The sequence below is a fragment of the Ips typographus genome, linkage group LG3, assembly GCF_016097725.1.
Source record: "Ips typographus isolate SLU linkage group LG3, UJ_Ityp_2.0, whole genome shotgun sequence".
NCBI classification, from domain to species: Eukaryota; Metazoa; Arthropoda; class Insecta; order Coleoptera; family Curculionidae; genus Ips; species Ips typographus.
The window spans coordinates 11,190,979-11,208,265 of record NC_138424.1 but is presented as its reverse complement, the minus strand read 5'-3'; the positions used below and the strand labels follow the sequence as shown (position 1 = coordinate 11,208,265).

The window sequence follows — 17,287 nt, the reverse complement described above, 5'->3', positions numbered from 1 at the left end:
TAAACAGTAATTATTACAGTAAAATGTGTAAAAATACTAAGTAAATCTAGTACAAAACAAGTTTTTTAGTTTTTTTAGTGGCAATTTGATTTTTTGAAGCAGTTTTCATAATGCTCTAGCAGTTTAAAAACTGCCCAACAGAATAAAACAATATGATGAATGAAATAGAGTAAATATCACATTATTAGTCAGGGCATTATTAATAATGCTGAAAATCATATGGACAATTTAACTAACCTAACCTAACCTACATTGTTCAAAAATACTTGCGATCAAACTAAATTTTACCGTTAAAATAAAATAACGCAGTAATTTTGTTATAATCGTAATTTTGCGTAAATTTACCCTTCTCTATGTAAAATCACAACGGCAAATTACATTATCTAATTAATTTACAGTTATTCAAGTAAACCGAAATTTTACTTCAGATGTAAGTAATTTTACTAAATTCAGTTCGGATTTTTACAGATTTAATTCCAATAATCCTTGTCTAATGTAATTATTTCCTAAACTCGTAGTAAAATTTTTGATACCTAAAATTTTATGTAAAAATTCAATAAATTTACATTTTGCTTTAATGTAATGTTAACATAATTTTTACTGTATAACTTATAACCTAACTTTTAAGTATGTGTGTGTATATGTCTATGATAATTTATTACATTGCCCGCCTATTATACATACTGCTATTATTACCATCAGCTTGAAAGTCAGGTTAGGTTAGGTTGATTAGTTATAGTTAAATTGCTCTATTTTTATTTTTTATTTTGTCTTATTCCTCGTGGTTGTAACAGAAAGCAAAAAATCCCTTTTCTTAGTACCTATTTCACAAGAAATTATTTGAAACTAAAAAAAAACACCAAAAACCAGACACTTGATCAGAAAATGAAAAGAAAAAGCGTTTAAGCAAAACACTTTTTAAATTCTCACTCAATGAGTTAAACGAAGAGTGATTTAAGTTGTTTCGAACTCTAGCCAAAGGAGCCACGAGTCAAAAGAGAGCCAAAATGGCTTCTTCGAGTTTAAATAGTATGGGGACAACCGTCTATCGAAGCTAACTAAGTTTTCATCCACAAAAGAGAAAAAACAGTAAACATTTTAACCAAAATAAATGCTTGACTGAAGAACACTAACATCGACAGCCCGTTGACAGCAGCAAAATAAAGTAAATAAAAATAAAAGAAGAGTTAATAAATAATATAAGAGAGAAGGGATAATAAATAATATAATAATTATGCCAAAATCAGGTTACTAAGGAAGAAATTTAGTTTAAGACACAAATTTCATGGTTATGGTAGCACCAAAAATATTGTAAACAGACCATATTTTACATTCCTAACCAAAAAAATATTTTTTCTTACAATTTGATAATTTTTGTTGATTTCAATCATATATATAACGGGATCCGTCGCATTGAGGCGCGTCCACCAAAATTTCCGATCCACCACCTCTGGCGCACACCTACGGCGTCTCCTGGGCGTCCGCCCCCGCGCACCCCCCTACAACCCTCGGCGCAAAAAAGCAACCCCCTAAACCCTTCTATTTTCTTTTGCAGACACCATCAAAAAGACTAAAAATGTCCCCGGCCTCATCAGACAGAGACAAACAGACGAAGGCGTCGCAAGCCACACCCCCCGAGGCCTAACCCCGACGCACCAACCCACCCAAAAGTGTGAAAAGAGTGGGGGAATTGTCGCCATCCTATTGGTCGCGGCGCGTCGGTGTCAACTCGTCGACCAATCGGAAAGCGTCGGGATCATTAACGCCGCTAAGTGTTGGCTTTGCGGGTTCTAGACTATAGTTGTCCGTTGTTCGTTATACGGTTAGGTGCGAAGTTACGCGCGGAAATTCTGGCCGTTACTGGACCTGTGCTTTTCTATTATTGACTGTGATTGGTTCGAGAAAACGCGACGCGAAAATTCAGTTTTCCCCGTTTCGTGTGTCTGTGCCAATTTTCCTCGATCTGGTGCGGATTTCCTGTTGTGCTCGTGTTTTAAGGGACATGCTTTCTGTTGGTGTTTGATCCGTGTTTAGTGTTCAGGGGCTTCGCAATTTTCGTGTAAGTTTTACCACCCACGATAATCACTAATACAAAAAAACAACACACAAAAATGTTAAAATTCATATCTAAACTAGATTAAAAAAAAAAAAAATGAGTGTCATATCCAGAGCTTCATAATAGAGACACTACAGTGACTCAAGTTTTTGCTCGTTAGAGCATTAATAAGGAACGGTTCAAAATTCACTTGAAACAAATCTAATTCCAAGAGTTAAGCAGGAAGAGTGAATCGAGCAAAAAAATGCTCAAAAAATAGAGCAAAAGCTCTCGATAATAAAAGCATTTTATCGAAAAAAAGTAGAGAAATTCACTAGGATTAACCGGAGGTTAACCTACTGGTAATCAACCAGTTATTAGTAAACCACTAAAATTAAAAGTTTTCATCAACACAACATGTTTAGCCCGAATTACGTTTAATGTTCTAAGTCTAGATTGCTTAAAATGTTTAATACAAACAAAAATTTAACAGAACATTGTTAAAATAGCAATTTTAGTAGCATACAGTTTAGAAGTTTAAAACTCCCTACCTTTATCCGTCGCTTAACGTCACTTATGCACTACAGTCTATGAACATTTCTGTTATTCAAAATTCAAGTAAATGACTGGATTTTAAGCTAATTTTAGTTGCAAATAACTGAATAAAGCGCTAGTAAATAATGTTCAAGACTAATAGCAACAAAATTAGATAAAAAATAGTATGAAAAAGTTTCTAAGGAAGTCTGTGGATGTAAGTTATTAAATTTGCTTATCTAGAAAAACAAAAAGCGAGAAACATACAAATTAGGTCAAAAAATAATTGATCAACAAGCAACCATTCCCATAATCATCTAATTTGCAATTCTTTCTAGAACTAATATTTAAAATTTTCTCAATTTTTCTATAAACTATAATTACTTAAAATAATACTCCCTTACCGAAAACAAAACTTATTAATTTTTACACCTTTTTATTTATTGCAACATGTGTCGATGTTTCAACCTTGTTAAAGCCGCCATAAAAAAATGTTAATAACATTTATCATTTATTTTATCTAAATTGTTAACAAATTAGTGAGCATGTTTCACATATTGACACTAAGTTTATTATATAAGTTGCCTTCGTTTTGCAATTATATGTTTTAAATTGCCAAATATTTATGTATTACAGTTTTCTATCAGTTTGGTAATAATGAGTGGAAAATCTATGATTTTAATTTTTAAAATAGGTACACAATTGAAAGAAAAATGCCACTCACTTTTATTAAAAAACTAGCCACTATTAGCCTAAAGGATTATTTAAGTTTAGATTAATTTTAGAGATCTTATTATCTATAAAGTGCTAAATTAATCACTTCAAATCGAGCCTAAAAAAAACTACCAAAAACAGATAATAACCAAAAACTCACATTGACATGACTCTCTACAAAGTAAATATTATTTATAATTGTTGGATAATCAGGTAGCAAATGCTGCACCGATATTTTGGAAGTAGTTATCTAACATTTAAATTTTGTTTGAAAACAGTCTAATAATATTTCTTTATTACACCAAACCGCACCGAATATAAGCAATTTTAATCAGAGAAATCAAGAATAAAACTAGTCTGTTCAAAAAATGTGTATTATGCCTATCACTTGACGTACAGTATTTTCAGATTTAAAATTTGTATATTTGAAAATCACCGTAAATACTATTTTACAATAACCAAAACACCAAAAAACAAATTTTGAAAATAATTACAATCGACGCGACGCGACGTCGTAAATTGCAACCATCTGAAATCTACTAATATAAATAATAAATATATTGCCTAGAACAGATATTTGTGATAAAACTTAATAAACTGTATCCAAAACTGTCACCGAAAATGTAGAATTTCATCTCAATTCAAAGAAATCCTACGTTTGATGCTAATTAATTAATGGATATCTCCGGAATATCAACAGTCAATTACGGCAGAAACGTCTTTTAGTTTTTACTACTGGGCTTTTCTTTCTTTGCGCATTGTTTATAAAAACTAAAAACGGAAATTTGTTTTATTTTATCTGGTTATTGTTGGTTAAATGTCTGGTTATACATTACAGTGTAAAAGACACTGATTAAGAAATTATTGTTGAGTAAATAAAAGGTGTTTCAAAAATTACAATTTTTAAAGTAGAGTTACTTGCTTGTTTAAATAGTTTTATTATTTAAATTCAAATAAATGTTCAAATACTTTTCCCTGTAATAGTAAGTAGGTATTTATTTTAATGTATTAAACTGTCTAAACGACCCAGTTTTATATAGTATCTACGCATTCATCTAGTATACGTAGGTACGCAGTAGTAGATTCAAGTTGTATAATTAGTGTGGAGGTTTTAGTGAAAATGTAGAAGTAAAAAGACATTAAAACCTATTTATGAAACTATCTATCTCAGTCATTACTAGGTATAATAAAGACTTCGATCATCACCAACATAACTGAGTTTACTATTTTGATTGACAGTGACAAACGTTTTAGTAAAGGTTGGTAAACAGAACAAATTAAAGTATTACACAAAAATACACACACAGATTATACAATATTGAGTTTGTATAGCCTGTATTGCATTGAATATTGTCACGCAAAATCCTCGAAAATCTTCTTATAAAACTATTCTAAAATGGAGAAATATTGTTTTGGCGGATTTTTAAATTGACATACCAATAACAGTTTAACGGAGTTAATACAAGTCATACACAAATATTGACATAGTTTGTCAATCATTAAAAACAATTGTTATTCAGTAATGAACCCACTAGCAACACTGTAGAAACCTACTCTTTAAACTCTTAACCGCTAAATAAGAACGTATAATGATTGTAGTCCACTTATTGACATATCGTTGCCGCACTATCAAAAACTCTTATATCATTTTGACAAGAATTGACAGGAAACGAACGAATTGACGAGGAACGTGTGCGCTGATACATTATATGTTACATTCATAATTTAGTTAATGCAGTAAAAGGTATTAAGAAAAAAAATTTAATTTTAGTTGTCGAAAGATTTAGGAGTTATAAAAGTCATTTTGATAATAAGACGACGATATGTCAGTAAATAACAGGTATATTAATGAAAAAGAATACCGATTCTACTTTTTATTAATAGTATATTTTATTATTTACAATACTTGATATAACTGTTTAGTTGTGAAAAATGTGGCACGTTAACAAAACCACAACAGCCTACAAGCTGTTTATTTACTATATACTAAGTATTAACATTTTACTTGTACCTATTTTACTTACTTTTTTTGCACTAATAACAAGCCAAAGTTGAAATGACGGGATGTTGTCAAACCTCTACTTTACACTTGCACCAGAAAACTTTAATCAAAATTTAAAGTAGTAGCTTAATACTTAGAAATATGTAACACTAGTCAATTATTATTGAGAGTTTTACCTTCGATCAAATTAACAAAGATAGAATATTTTCAGTAACGATACATGTAAGGAAAGGAAACTTTAAGAAATCTATTTTTCCTATTGTAAAAATAACAAAATAAGATTTAATATTTGTCAGCAAAAAATTGCCTCAAAGACTATGAATGCAATTTATACACGATATTATAATAAAATCATAAATTGTGATACTAACCTCTGAGGAATGATCACATTCTCAAAAATACTATATTTCTTTAACAATTAGGTAACAAATTGTCACATTTATGGTTTTTTGGTGCATGATTTATGATTTTTCAAACAGATGGAATTTCATTTTAAAATACCTTGCAAAAAATATGAGTTTTATTTGAAATATCTGTCAATAAGCAATAATTTTTCTGTAGTAAGATGAGTTCTTACAATTTTTTTAGATTGCTCTAATAAATTAATTAATATCTAGTTGTTAAAAAGACATCTTAAACAAAAACAAAATCTATTGTCTATTGTGATTTTTAAAAGAAGTTAAGATTATTAGTACTATAACATAACATACTATACAACATGTTCCAAATACGGAGGATGGTGCAAAGAGAGTTGATTCAAAATAACAGCATTGCATTCTGGTCTTTCGTATTTTCCATTTAGTATTGTTATAATGTTGTACACTAGATAAAATGATGTTATATTTGTTTAAAATGGAGAGCAATATAAAATTGTTTTTCTCTACATCAGTCCCTGATATGATTTGAGTTTTTTTAAAAGTCTGCCAACCTTGTAAACATTAAATAATTTGACCAGAAGCATCTAAATCCTGGCAATAATTAGTAACATAACATAAGAATTTATTTTTAATTCACATTAAGGTTTTAAAATTTAGACTATTCTGATCTTCTAGCTCAGTGTAAAGATAGGTACGAAGTGTTTCTAAGAAATGTATTTAACTTACAACATTTTACAAATGATTGTTCCATTGTAAAACTATCCAAGAAAAACAGACCTCTATTAAGTTATTACTTGTTACTAGTATGCAGTTTGTAGCTTGATCACATACACTTGCCTAAACATCAGAAAATTTGAAGCCAGAGATGTTTTGATAATTCATCTTATATTACATCTTACATTTGATAATAAAATATTAGATATCTTCTGTCAGTCAAAAATCAAAGTTATATGGTAAATCCTTTGAATATGACAAATAACGAGGCAAATGTCACATTCAAAACACTTATTTGCTAATCTGACCCTAACTAAAATTAGTTTAACCTTTTTCCTAACATGCCTCTGAGCAATTCCTAATATGATAAACTAACTAACATCTACAAGAAGTAATTTCAAGCAGTAAGCTGAATGACAATTTTATCAAAAGTTTCCCTTAATTGTGTAATAAGAAAGTCTTATGATCTCAAAATGATTTACTTCCATTTTTACAATATGGAGCTTTGATCGGAATGATAAAGAACCAAATTTCTATTGATTACAGGGCCGTATAAAGCGACAACCGAACCAACAACTACCACCACTGGGAAACTCAATTTTTATGGTTGGAACGAAGCGGTGGACCAGCTCTACCGCTAAATCACGGTCCCGATGCGTTTCGAAAGTGCGCTGGACACTCCAGAAGCCGTGAAGAAAATGGCCTACCATCCATTCCTCCAGTTGCCACGTCAAACGGACTTCAGTGTTTCGTCTTTGCTCACGGCCGCCAACAACAACTCGCCCTCCAACACATCCCCAACGGGGCCGGGGGCGGGAGCCTTTTTTCCCTCCCTGTTGGCCCAACAAGCCGCCGCAGGACCTCACGGTTGTTATCCAGGAACTTTAATACCCAAAATACCTCATCCGCATCACGCGCTTCCTGGACATCCCTATACTACTGCCGAAGACGTTTTGTTACAAGTAAGTTTTATTGTAAATAGTGTTTTTTTTTTAACTAATTTTGAAAACCAATTCTGTGAAGTTATCCATAAACTACCAGCCATAAAGCCACATTGATTTACATTTATTTGAAGACAATTTATGGACAACTTCACACCAAGTTTTTAACATTTATAGTACATTCAATTTTTTAATTTAAGGCTGTTCATAATCACCACTCGGCTATGGTAAGACCCCTACGTGCAATCCAACCCGAAGACGATGGGGTCGTAGACGACCCCAAAGTCACCCTAGAAGGCAAAGACTTATGGGAAAAATTCCACAAGCTGGGCACCGAGATGGTGATAACTAAAAGCGGAAGGTAGGTTCAATAAAATTATCCACTAATTTACGATGATGCAATTTGCACTTTACTCGTTTTTTTTTCGGGTTGTTACTCGATTAGTTGCATCAATGCTCCATGTTTGTTCGGGGCATAAAAACGCTACCTCGATTATTTATCGGGCAATTATTAGCTAAAGGTTGATGTAGTCGAACGGGGCAGCCAGCTATCACTTTAAGTGAAACTACAAGCAATATCAGCTGGAAAAAAAGTGAATCCAACGGAAAAAAGTAAAAGCTTTCAGGTTGGAAACGATGTCATTAATAAGCCATTAGAAATAAGTAAAAACACAAAACATTACTTTTCAATTTGGGTAATACAATTTTTCGGCGTAATACCCCAGAATATTGACATAAATTAAACGACTATTTAATTCGTCTTTTGTAATGGCGATTTTATTATTTATCCTCGCGTTTATCGGCCACAATTATCTGTGGTCTGGAAAAATAAAAATGATTCCATGTTTGTTTACTGCTTATATCTATTTATTATCCAATTTTATGAATGATTGAGTTTTATTATTGTTTCAGAAATAAGTATTTTACTACTAAAATGATAATTTCACATTTATTAGTGAATCTTCAAGAATAAGAGACAAATTTTCGTGTTCTTTAACTATTTCTAAGATCCTTAATTGATTTCAAAATGCTTGAAAAAAATTTATTCAGAAAAATCATAAATTTCGAGTAATATTTATGAAATTGTTCATTTGGACCTTCACTTAGCTGTAGTTGTACTGTAACTACTACTACAAAATCTAAATATTCTATTTATTTGTTTATATGTAATTTTATTTGCGTGTGAATTTTTCCTAAATTTAGTTAGCAATTAGAAAACAATTATTTCGTAAAGTACAATCTAATGGTGTTATTAACAATTTATGAATGTATTTACTATGCTTTAGCATTCAAAGGTTGTGTTTTTAGTACAAGATTTGTATGTAACTTAAATTGGCCACTGTTTTATTTTACTTTGAATATTGTTTTAGACTTACTAACCTGAAAATTCAATAATGGGCCGCAGTGGGCAATTCTAGAATAATTTTCAGTTAATAATTAATGTTACTTGGTAGCAAATTTAAGATTTCCGTACTTTAGAACAAGCATTTGAACTAAATTAGTCTCTACTGCTTTGCGAAATAACTTAAATAAGCCATAATAATTTGTTCAAGTTGAAGGCTGCTCAAATGTAGCCATTTACAAATTAAAGCTAGAAGTTACTTTTTTGGAATACCCTGATAATTTATTTGTTTATAAAAATGTTTAAAAAAAAAAAAATATTGTATTATTCTTTGCAGTTGCTAGAATTTTCTATAAAATATGTTTCAGCAATAATTAAAAGCTCTGTGGAAATTAACTAACTTCAGACACTTTACATTAGTTGAGATACAATTTTTTCACATTTAAAACTCTTGAAGGAAAAAAAACTTGTGAAGGATTTAGGAATTAAAAGAAGCCGTATTCTAAGGACTGAATTTTCAGTCAAATTAGCAGCACAGATTTAGGGTTTTTGACCTTAAAAAAGTAGTTCAATCTAACAGAATTACATTAATACTCGTAAACTTAAAACATACATTAATCCTACTTAAAACTGTATAGAACATTCATTCTAAAGCATTACAAAACATTCTGCAATAGAACATCAATATTCTACATTATAACGGCTATAATTATCTGCTTTTTTCCAATTTGCACTTTTGAAACAACTCTAAATAGTCTAGCAGATGCCAAGAAATGTTTTAACTTAAGCTCACCATCAAGCAATATGCTAACAAAAGAGAAGAAACCATAAATGTTCTAAAACAATAACTAATTCTAGTTAACAAAACTATATAAAGCAATGGAACTTAAAGAAGAATGTATAATGATTTTCTGCAATTCACAAATTTGTTCACTGAATTAACTGTATATTATTTAATGTGTGTTTAAACTTAGCTACACAATCTTTGTCACAATTGAAAGGTGTGTCATCCTGCTGAAGTTACATAAATGTTTCCTGTTTTTTTATAGTTTTAACTGAATTATTCTGTATCACTATATCACGTTATTGTATGTTGAACAATTTTAACTGACTCAGTAATATAGGGTGTTTCAAAATTAGTCTAAGATAATTAATTAAACAGTCCACTGTACATACATCCAAAAAGATATTTCATTAAGACACATGTAAAAAAACCGCATACAAAACATATAGGTTTAGTCATAAATTGAATATTGTCAAAATAACAGGTTTGAAGACTTGAAGACAGAAAACTTAAATATTCCATTGCATATTATTTATGCCTTAGTAGTATTTTAACATTTCAACCAAAACTTTGACAAGAACACACGAGAACAAATAACGTGATTAGATTAACCAGTAATTAACGCCCATGTAATTTTTAATTATTATAGAAAATTAGTCACGAACAATGAACATTAACACCACCTAAAAACGTTATCACAGGAACTGTAAATGAAAAAAATATTTTTTCTTCATTTTTAAAGAACTCTGACGCTGAGTTTAAACTAATCCCGTTGGTTTCTAAAAATTGCACTCTAATACCATTGGCTCAAATTAAAGTTTATCAATTTTGAATGACAAAACAACATTGTTTTGAGTGCGTTTTCTGAGTAAAATCCAGGACAAAATCAGATGACATGTGTCTGTGTAAGTAGTGAAACCACCCAGGCAAAACTCAATACTCTCTAGATTTTTGTAATCATAGGAATAACCTACCTAACCTAAATCTATCTACAAACTTTTTGTCGTTTTAATGTGGACTAGGTATAAGCAATTGGATTATTATTGTAAGCTAATTTTAGAGCACTCTTTATAGACCAAAAACCCATAGAAATAACAGACTTTACGTGTGAATAATAATGGTTTTCTGCTTTTTCAAGCTATCCTGATGTTGTATGAGAGTTTAATAATTCCATATTGTGGAGGCAATCCTGGGTGACCCTGTTATTGATCAAAGGCCGAAGAATCAATAATTTTGTCTTACTTTTGTATAAAAAAATATAAATTCTTTTGAAAACTGCAGATTCTTTGAGATTAATTTCAGATCAGCCACATTAGTGTATGTTTTTTGGCATTTTGTTGTTGGTTCCATGATCTTGTATGAAAGATGGTACAAAATTTTACGTAAAATTTCAAATTATACTTAACTGCTCTTGAAGATATTTTTGTCAAATTTGGCAAGAAGGTTTTTAACAATGTAGCTAATGAGCTCTAAATTTAAAACACAAGGACTAAAAAAGAAGATATAGTTACTTAATGAAGTCAATCTGTTTGGTGGTTACATCGCCTTTTTGTCTGTTAAATGTGTCAGAACATTTTGAGAGTCCCATCATTTCAAGTTTTAAAATCTTACAAAAAAAATAAGTCACGTGACGGCAACGAAATCTTTAAATAATTAAAAAAAGTCATGTGACCGCTCAGATTGCAAAATGCAAAAAATGCAAAAATTTTAAGAACTGTCACGTGACCACAATAATCTTTAAAATTGATTACGACCCTAAACAAATGAGTAGCAGTACAAAACTTTAACTTTATTCAATTATTGGTTATATTTAGATATATTCATACAGGGTGTGTTGAAAATGGTGCTCTTCTGTACGGTGTGAGAAAAGTTGTAAAATCTTTGTTACATGATATTGAGTTGAAGCAATATTCATTACAAATTATTATAAAAATTTACCAATTTTTCAACATTTAAACTACATTTTTAAGGTCACATGACAGGTGTCAACTGGCTTTTACAGTGATGCAAGTTCAAAATTGTATTATTAACGTCACGTAACGTGTATTTTACAATTTCAGCGGTTACAACTGTCTAAATTTAATTTACCATATGATCAACATTTAAATTACATTTTAATGTCACGTGAGTGTTTTTGAGTGGCTTGAACAGTGTTGCCAGCTCTAAAATGGCATAATCAAGGTCACGTGATGTGTCTTTTGCAATTTTAGCTTTTACAACTGTCTAAAATAGCTTAAATTTAATTTACCAAAAATTTAAATATTAAATCACATTTTAAAGGTCACGTAATTTTGACCGATGTCAACTGGCCTTTACAGTGTTGCAAGATAATGCATAATTTCATTTTCAACGTCACGTAACGTGTATTTTGCAATTTAAGTTTTAACAACTGTTAAAATTAATTTACCATTTTTCAAAGATTAAACTGCGTTTTGAAGTTCACGTCACTGTTTTTGACAATGTCAACTGGCCTTTACAATGTTGCAAGCTCAAAAATTGAATTATCAAGTCACGTGACCTAGTTCTCATACTTTTACTACTGTCTAAATTTAAATACCAATTTTTCAACTGTTTCTTTTAAATGATAAGTGTCTTTATTTGACACGTGCTAACTTGATTACTATGGCAGTTAGAAGGTTAAACGTCAAAATATAAACCGTAATTTCAGGCCAACCGTACAAAAAATATTTTTTGTTTATCAGAATTTGGAAAAACGGTCACCTGACCTTAGAAAATCAATTTGAAGCTTTTGGCATAATGTCAAATCAAGTGTCAAAAATTTGGTAAAACTTTTACGTTGTCACCTAATCTAACCTAAAAACTGTGATGGGATCTTTAAAAAAATCAATTTTAAGCTTTTGGGTCTTTAAAATTTGGACAAACAGTCACGTAACCTGAGGAAGTCATTTTTATTGAATTATTAATCCTTATGACATTTTGACAAGTCAAAAGTTAAGTACAAATTGTAAAAGCAGGCATGCTACGTCACGTGACCATAGAAAAATTATTTTCAAGGGAATATTTCATCAAGATTTATCATTTCTCAATACCAGGGGACTTATAACTAAATTTAAGAATGCCACAAACGTGTAAACATTTGAAGGTATCCTGAGGTATTTCAAGGCAGTTTGAGGCATTTTAGGCAGTTTTAAAGCATTATAACTATGAGCCATTTTGAGCAATAATAGAAGCATTGTGAGGTATTTTAAAGACATTTCAAGGTATTTTGTATGCAAAAAGGCATTTTGATGTACAAAAAATTATCGGTTAGAAAAGTGCGAGACATGAGACATAATTAGATGAGGTTTATTTGAATTTATTTAGGTAAATAAAAGAATACATTAATTGCCCTGGTACATACTTAGTATTAGAGGCTATTTTAGCTGTAAATAAGTTTTTAGAATACATTTTTAATGGTTTGTTGTTCTTTCACACTGACATGATGAAAGTCTAGTTTCTGTTAAGAAAGGTGAACAAATCTTCCAAAGACAAGAAAAAAGTTAATTTTTTTTCCATTTCTCAACAACGTAATGAAGAGCTTAGGCGCAATTTTCAATACACCGAGTAGATGAAGTATAATATATCAAAAAACAGTGACAACATTGCGACACAATTATCCGTTTATAATAAGGTTAGGTTAGATTCTGATCTGCAATGAGTTGGCCTGTAAAGAAAATCGATAAATTCTGAATAAGATTTTGTACAATTAAAATGCTGCCATAAGTTTAAAGTGTTTGTTAATATATTTCTTTTTTGTTTTTACTAAAAATTTGAGCATTTTCAGTATATTTGTAAATTGATTATATTACAGGGTCTCAATTTATGAAAACCAAACTCATGCAAGAACTTTAAAGTGTTGATTTTCAATCAACCGCCTAATCATAAAACTGGTTCGTCGACGGGAAAAAAAGCCCCCGTCGCATCGCGAAAAAACCTCGCGAGGGATGTTTTAAGAGATTTAACCCCCTGTGAAAAGACGAGGGAAATGTTCGGAACTTAGGCACAGGAGAGGGCTAATTATTGCCACCCTTTCTATATGCTTAATGCTACAATCGGGGGCAAAAGTCCCGACTATGGCGGCCTGAATGCAGGTACAGTCGGGGCGAGCATTCTCGCTCTCTAATTTGACCTTGGAAGGTTTCGGAAAAGGAATCTTCGGGATGTCGAGGACTATTAAGTCCAGACGTTAATTACCTGACCGGCTCTGAAGAAAAAACGACCGGGATTTTCTGAATCGATTATATTACATGGCCTGCTACCCGCAGGATCTCGGTAATTTGTTATTACTGCCCGGCCCCATTCAATTAAGCCAACTTAATTTCGGTACGGAATTAATTCGTGTGTTAACCAGAACAACTCGCATTCATACACTACATACATGAATCATAAACATGTTCTAGTAATAATTGAAATCGTAATTGAAAAATATTGTGATGAGCACTCGCAATTATTCAAAAAAAGTAATTGAAATACAATTAGCAAATACTCTAAAACTGGTAGGAAGAAAAAGAAAAAGTAGTGGAACCATTTACTAGAAGTAGTTGAACTACTCACGAATCACTGAACTACATACGTAAAAATAAGTTAGATAATGTAGTGTTTCAAACTCGATGGTTTTACGGGGTATCTCCAAAAGTAGCAAAGGTGTGCCAGAATTTTTTGGAAATAACAATAGAGCAATTCTACAGCTGTCTGAGCTACAGAGTGATTTTAAAAATATGACAGTTTGGAACCTTCCTCGTTTTTTCTTTACCATTATAGCGACGCAGAAAAGCTGCAAATGTCCCATAGAAAGTTCAAGTGTCTTAAATGATCCAGATCATTGTGGATTAGCCAGTGGCCAATAAATTCCACCAAAAACCTTCCAAAACCCCAAAAGTTGCCACTACAAATGTCCCAACATTTTCAGGATTGCCAAAGGCTTTTAAAATGCGAGGGGTAGATCGGTGAAGTATTTTGGTGTACACAATCGAGGTAATTCGAGGTATTATGAGACACTTGAGGCAGTATTACCAGCATTTTCAGGTATTACAAGACATTACAAAGTATTACGAGGTATTTTTAAGGTATTTATAATTATTAAGGTACTATTTCGAGGCTTTGACTGTATATTTCAAAATGGTTTGCGATATTTTCATTGAAATTTTGAGCAAAATAAAGTCTAAATAAAGAAAATTTTGCTAATACATTTTAAGGAATACATTGTCGTAGACCTAGAAGTAACCAATATAGTGTATTAATATAAAAAAAATTGACTGTGCATGTAATTATTATGGTAAAATCTTAGTTACATGATATTAAGTTGAAACAATATTCATTACAAATTATTAGTAGTTTTTGACAATGTCAACTAGTCTTTACAGTGTTGCAAGCTCGAAAAATTGAATTATCCAAGTCACGTGACGTGTATTTTGCAATTTAAGTTTTTATAACCGTCCAAATTTTATGTATATATTTTCCAAAGTTTAAATTGCGTTTTGAAGGTCACGCGACTGTTTTTGACAATGTCAACTGGTCTTTACAGTGTTGCAAGCTCAAAAATTGAATTATCCAAGTCACGTGACGTGTATTTTGCAATTTAAGTTTTTACAACTGACCAAATTTTATTTATCAATTTTCCAAAGTTTAAATTGCGTTTTGAAGGTCACGTGACTGCTTTTGACTATGTCAACTAGTCTCTACAGTGTTGCAAGCTCAAAAATTGAATTATCAAAGTCACGTGACGTAGTTGTTAAAATTTTATCACTGTCTAAATTTAAAATACTGTATATTTAATTTTTCAACTCTTTCTTTTAAATGATAGGTGTATTTATTTGACACGTGCTAACTCGGTTACTATGACAGTTAGAAGATTCGTTTAAACGTCAAAATATAACCCGTAATTTCAGACAACCGTACAAAAAATATTTTTGTTTGTTAGAATTTTAAAAAACAGTCACCTGACCTTAGAAAATCAATTTTAAGCTTTCGGCACAACGTCAAATCAAGTGTCAAAAATTTGGAAAAAGCTTTACGTTGTGACCTAGCCTAACCTAAAAACTGTCACGTGACTTTTAAAAAAATGAATTTTAAGCTTTTGGGTCTTCAAAATTTGGAAAAGCAATCAGGTAACTTGAGAAAGTCATTTTTTTTCGAATCATTAATGTAAAAGCAGACATGCTACTTTATTACTCTGATCTAAAAACTGCCACGTGACCAAAACACATTTTCAAGGGTGTATTTCATCAAGGTTTATCATTGTTCCAATACCAGGGACCTTAGTTATAACTAAATTTATAAATGCCACAAATGTGTAGGTAAACATTTGAAGGCATTCTGAGGCAATTTAAATAATTTAAAGGCATTTCGAGGTATTTCAAGTTATTATGAGGCATTTTAGGCAGTTTTAAGGCATTATTACTATGAGGCATTTTGAGCAATTATAAAGCATTGTGAGGTATTTTAAAGGCATTTCAAGGTATTTTGTATGCAAAAAGGCATTTTGGTGTACAAAAAATTATGCAGAAATGTTTCAATACTACTAAAAACCTCCTACCTACCACAGGCCTCTACGTGTCCTAAATGTTTCAAGTTCCAAGAAAAGACATTGAAAATAATTTTGGAATTGCCAGAAATGCCTAAATACTGCTAAAAATCTCCTAAAAACTGGCAGTAACTTCTACAAAACTAATAAACCGTGTAAAAATTTTCTTTAATTGCAAAAGACCTTTAGAATCAATTTGGTCAAAACTGTTTTAATGATAATTGAAAAATATTATTCTGAACATCAAAAACCCGATTTAACACTGGTCGAAATAAAAACATAAGATGTATGAGAATATTCCATTAAGAATGGAAAATATGCATGGAATATGTATTACATGCACATTCGTAACACAACAGAATACTGGCCGCTGCTCATTAGTTTAATTACTTTTCCTCACGCAATGTCAGTCTGAGTTGGAAACGCATTGACAAATTTCCAAGCAGAAGACCAACTAACAAACAAATATCCCTCGATTAAGCCACTATTTATAAACATGTATCGGTTGTCTAAAAACAAATTCGTACTTATGTTCGAAATGACAACCGATTTGCATAAATACCTAATCGAAACGGATATGTGTGTTTGTATAATAACATGTGCACTTATCTAACTGTATTAATTTCTCTGTGGGGTATCAAAGAAGCCGATTTTTTTTGCAGAAAATTTGCAATCCTGCCTCATTAGGCCTTTTTTTTCAGTCAAACCCGATCGAGTTTAATTGTTATTAATCGGCGGTGTTGGGTGGGTTATTTTGTTTTCCCCTGCCAGTTTTGCATTGGCGTGTTCGTTAATTTTACTGTATGGGAGATTTAAATTTACCTAATTCCGGCATTTCTAACAAGCCACTTAAATTAATTACCTAGTTATGTCAATAAGTAGTACAAATTAGTTATATGTTATAATAATCAATTTTACAGAACATACTACATAATCATTATGTCATCTAATGACAATTTAAGATACTCAGGTTAAGGAGGATAGACGGTAATTATCTTTCCATTGTTTTAATGTCAGAAAAATAAAGTTGTATAAAACCAATTAAAAGTATCTTCAATCTCTTTGACCAGTTTATAAAGGGATAAAAGAAGCTGTAGAAATTAACATTATAAAGCTGGGAGTTGGTATTTTTGGTTTGTAAGAGTTGCATAGTTAAGCAAAGTTACTTGGTTTGCAGGTCCAATCTATCTACTCGTATCAAGTGATTGAAATACATATTAGCTTTACAAGAAAGTTTAATAACACATATTGTCAAGGTTGTAATAACAATATCTAAGCAAAAAAAATGTGATTATTGGCCATTAAATGAGAAATATTGCTA

At 31.1% G+C, this 17,287-nt stretch overlaps 1 protein-coding gene across 4 annotated transcripts in view; it reads left to right on the top strand.

The window, feature by feature from the left end:
* Positions 1-1,583: 1,583 nt before the first annotated feature.
* Positions 1,584-17,287, top strand: part of bi (T-box transcription factor bifid) — a 104,211-nt gene continuing 88,507 nt past the window's right edge. Inside the window, exons 1-3 of one of the 4 annotated variants that reach the window (XM_081974647.1) lie at positions 1,584-2,059; positions 6,923-7,338; positions 7,518-7,678. In XM_081974647.1, the coding sequence (XP_081830773.1) occupies positions 7,030-7,338; positions 7,518-7,678 (470 nt within the window). In that variant the 5' untranslated portion in view covers positions 1,584-2,059; positions 6,923-7,029. The remainder of the gene's footprint in view (positions 2,060-6,922; positions 7,339-7,517; positions 7,679-17,287) is intronic. The other 3 variants (XM_081974646.1, XM_081974649.1, XM_081974648.1) reach the window with 3 other exon arrangements.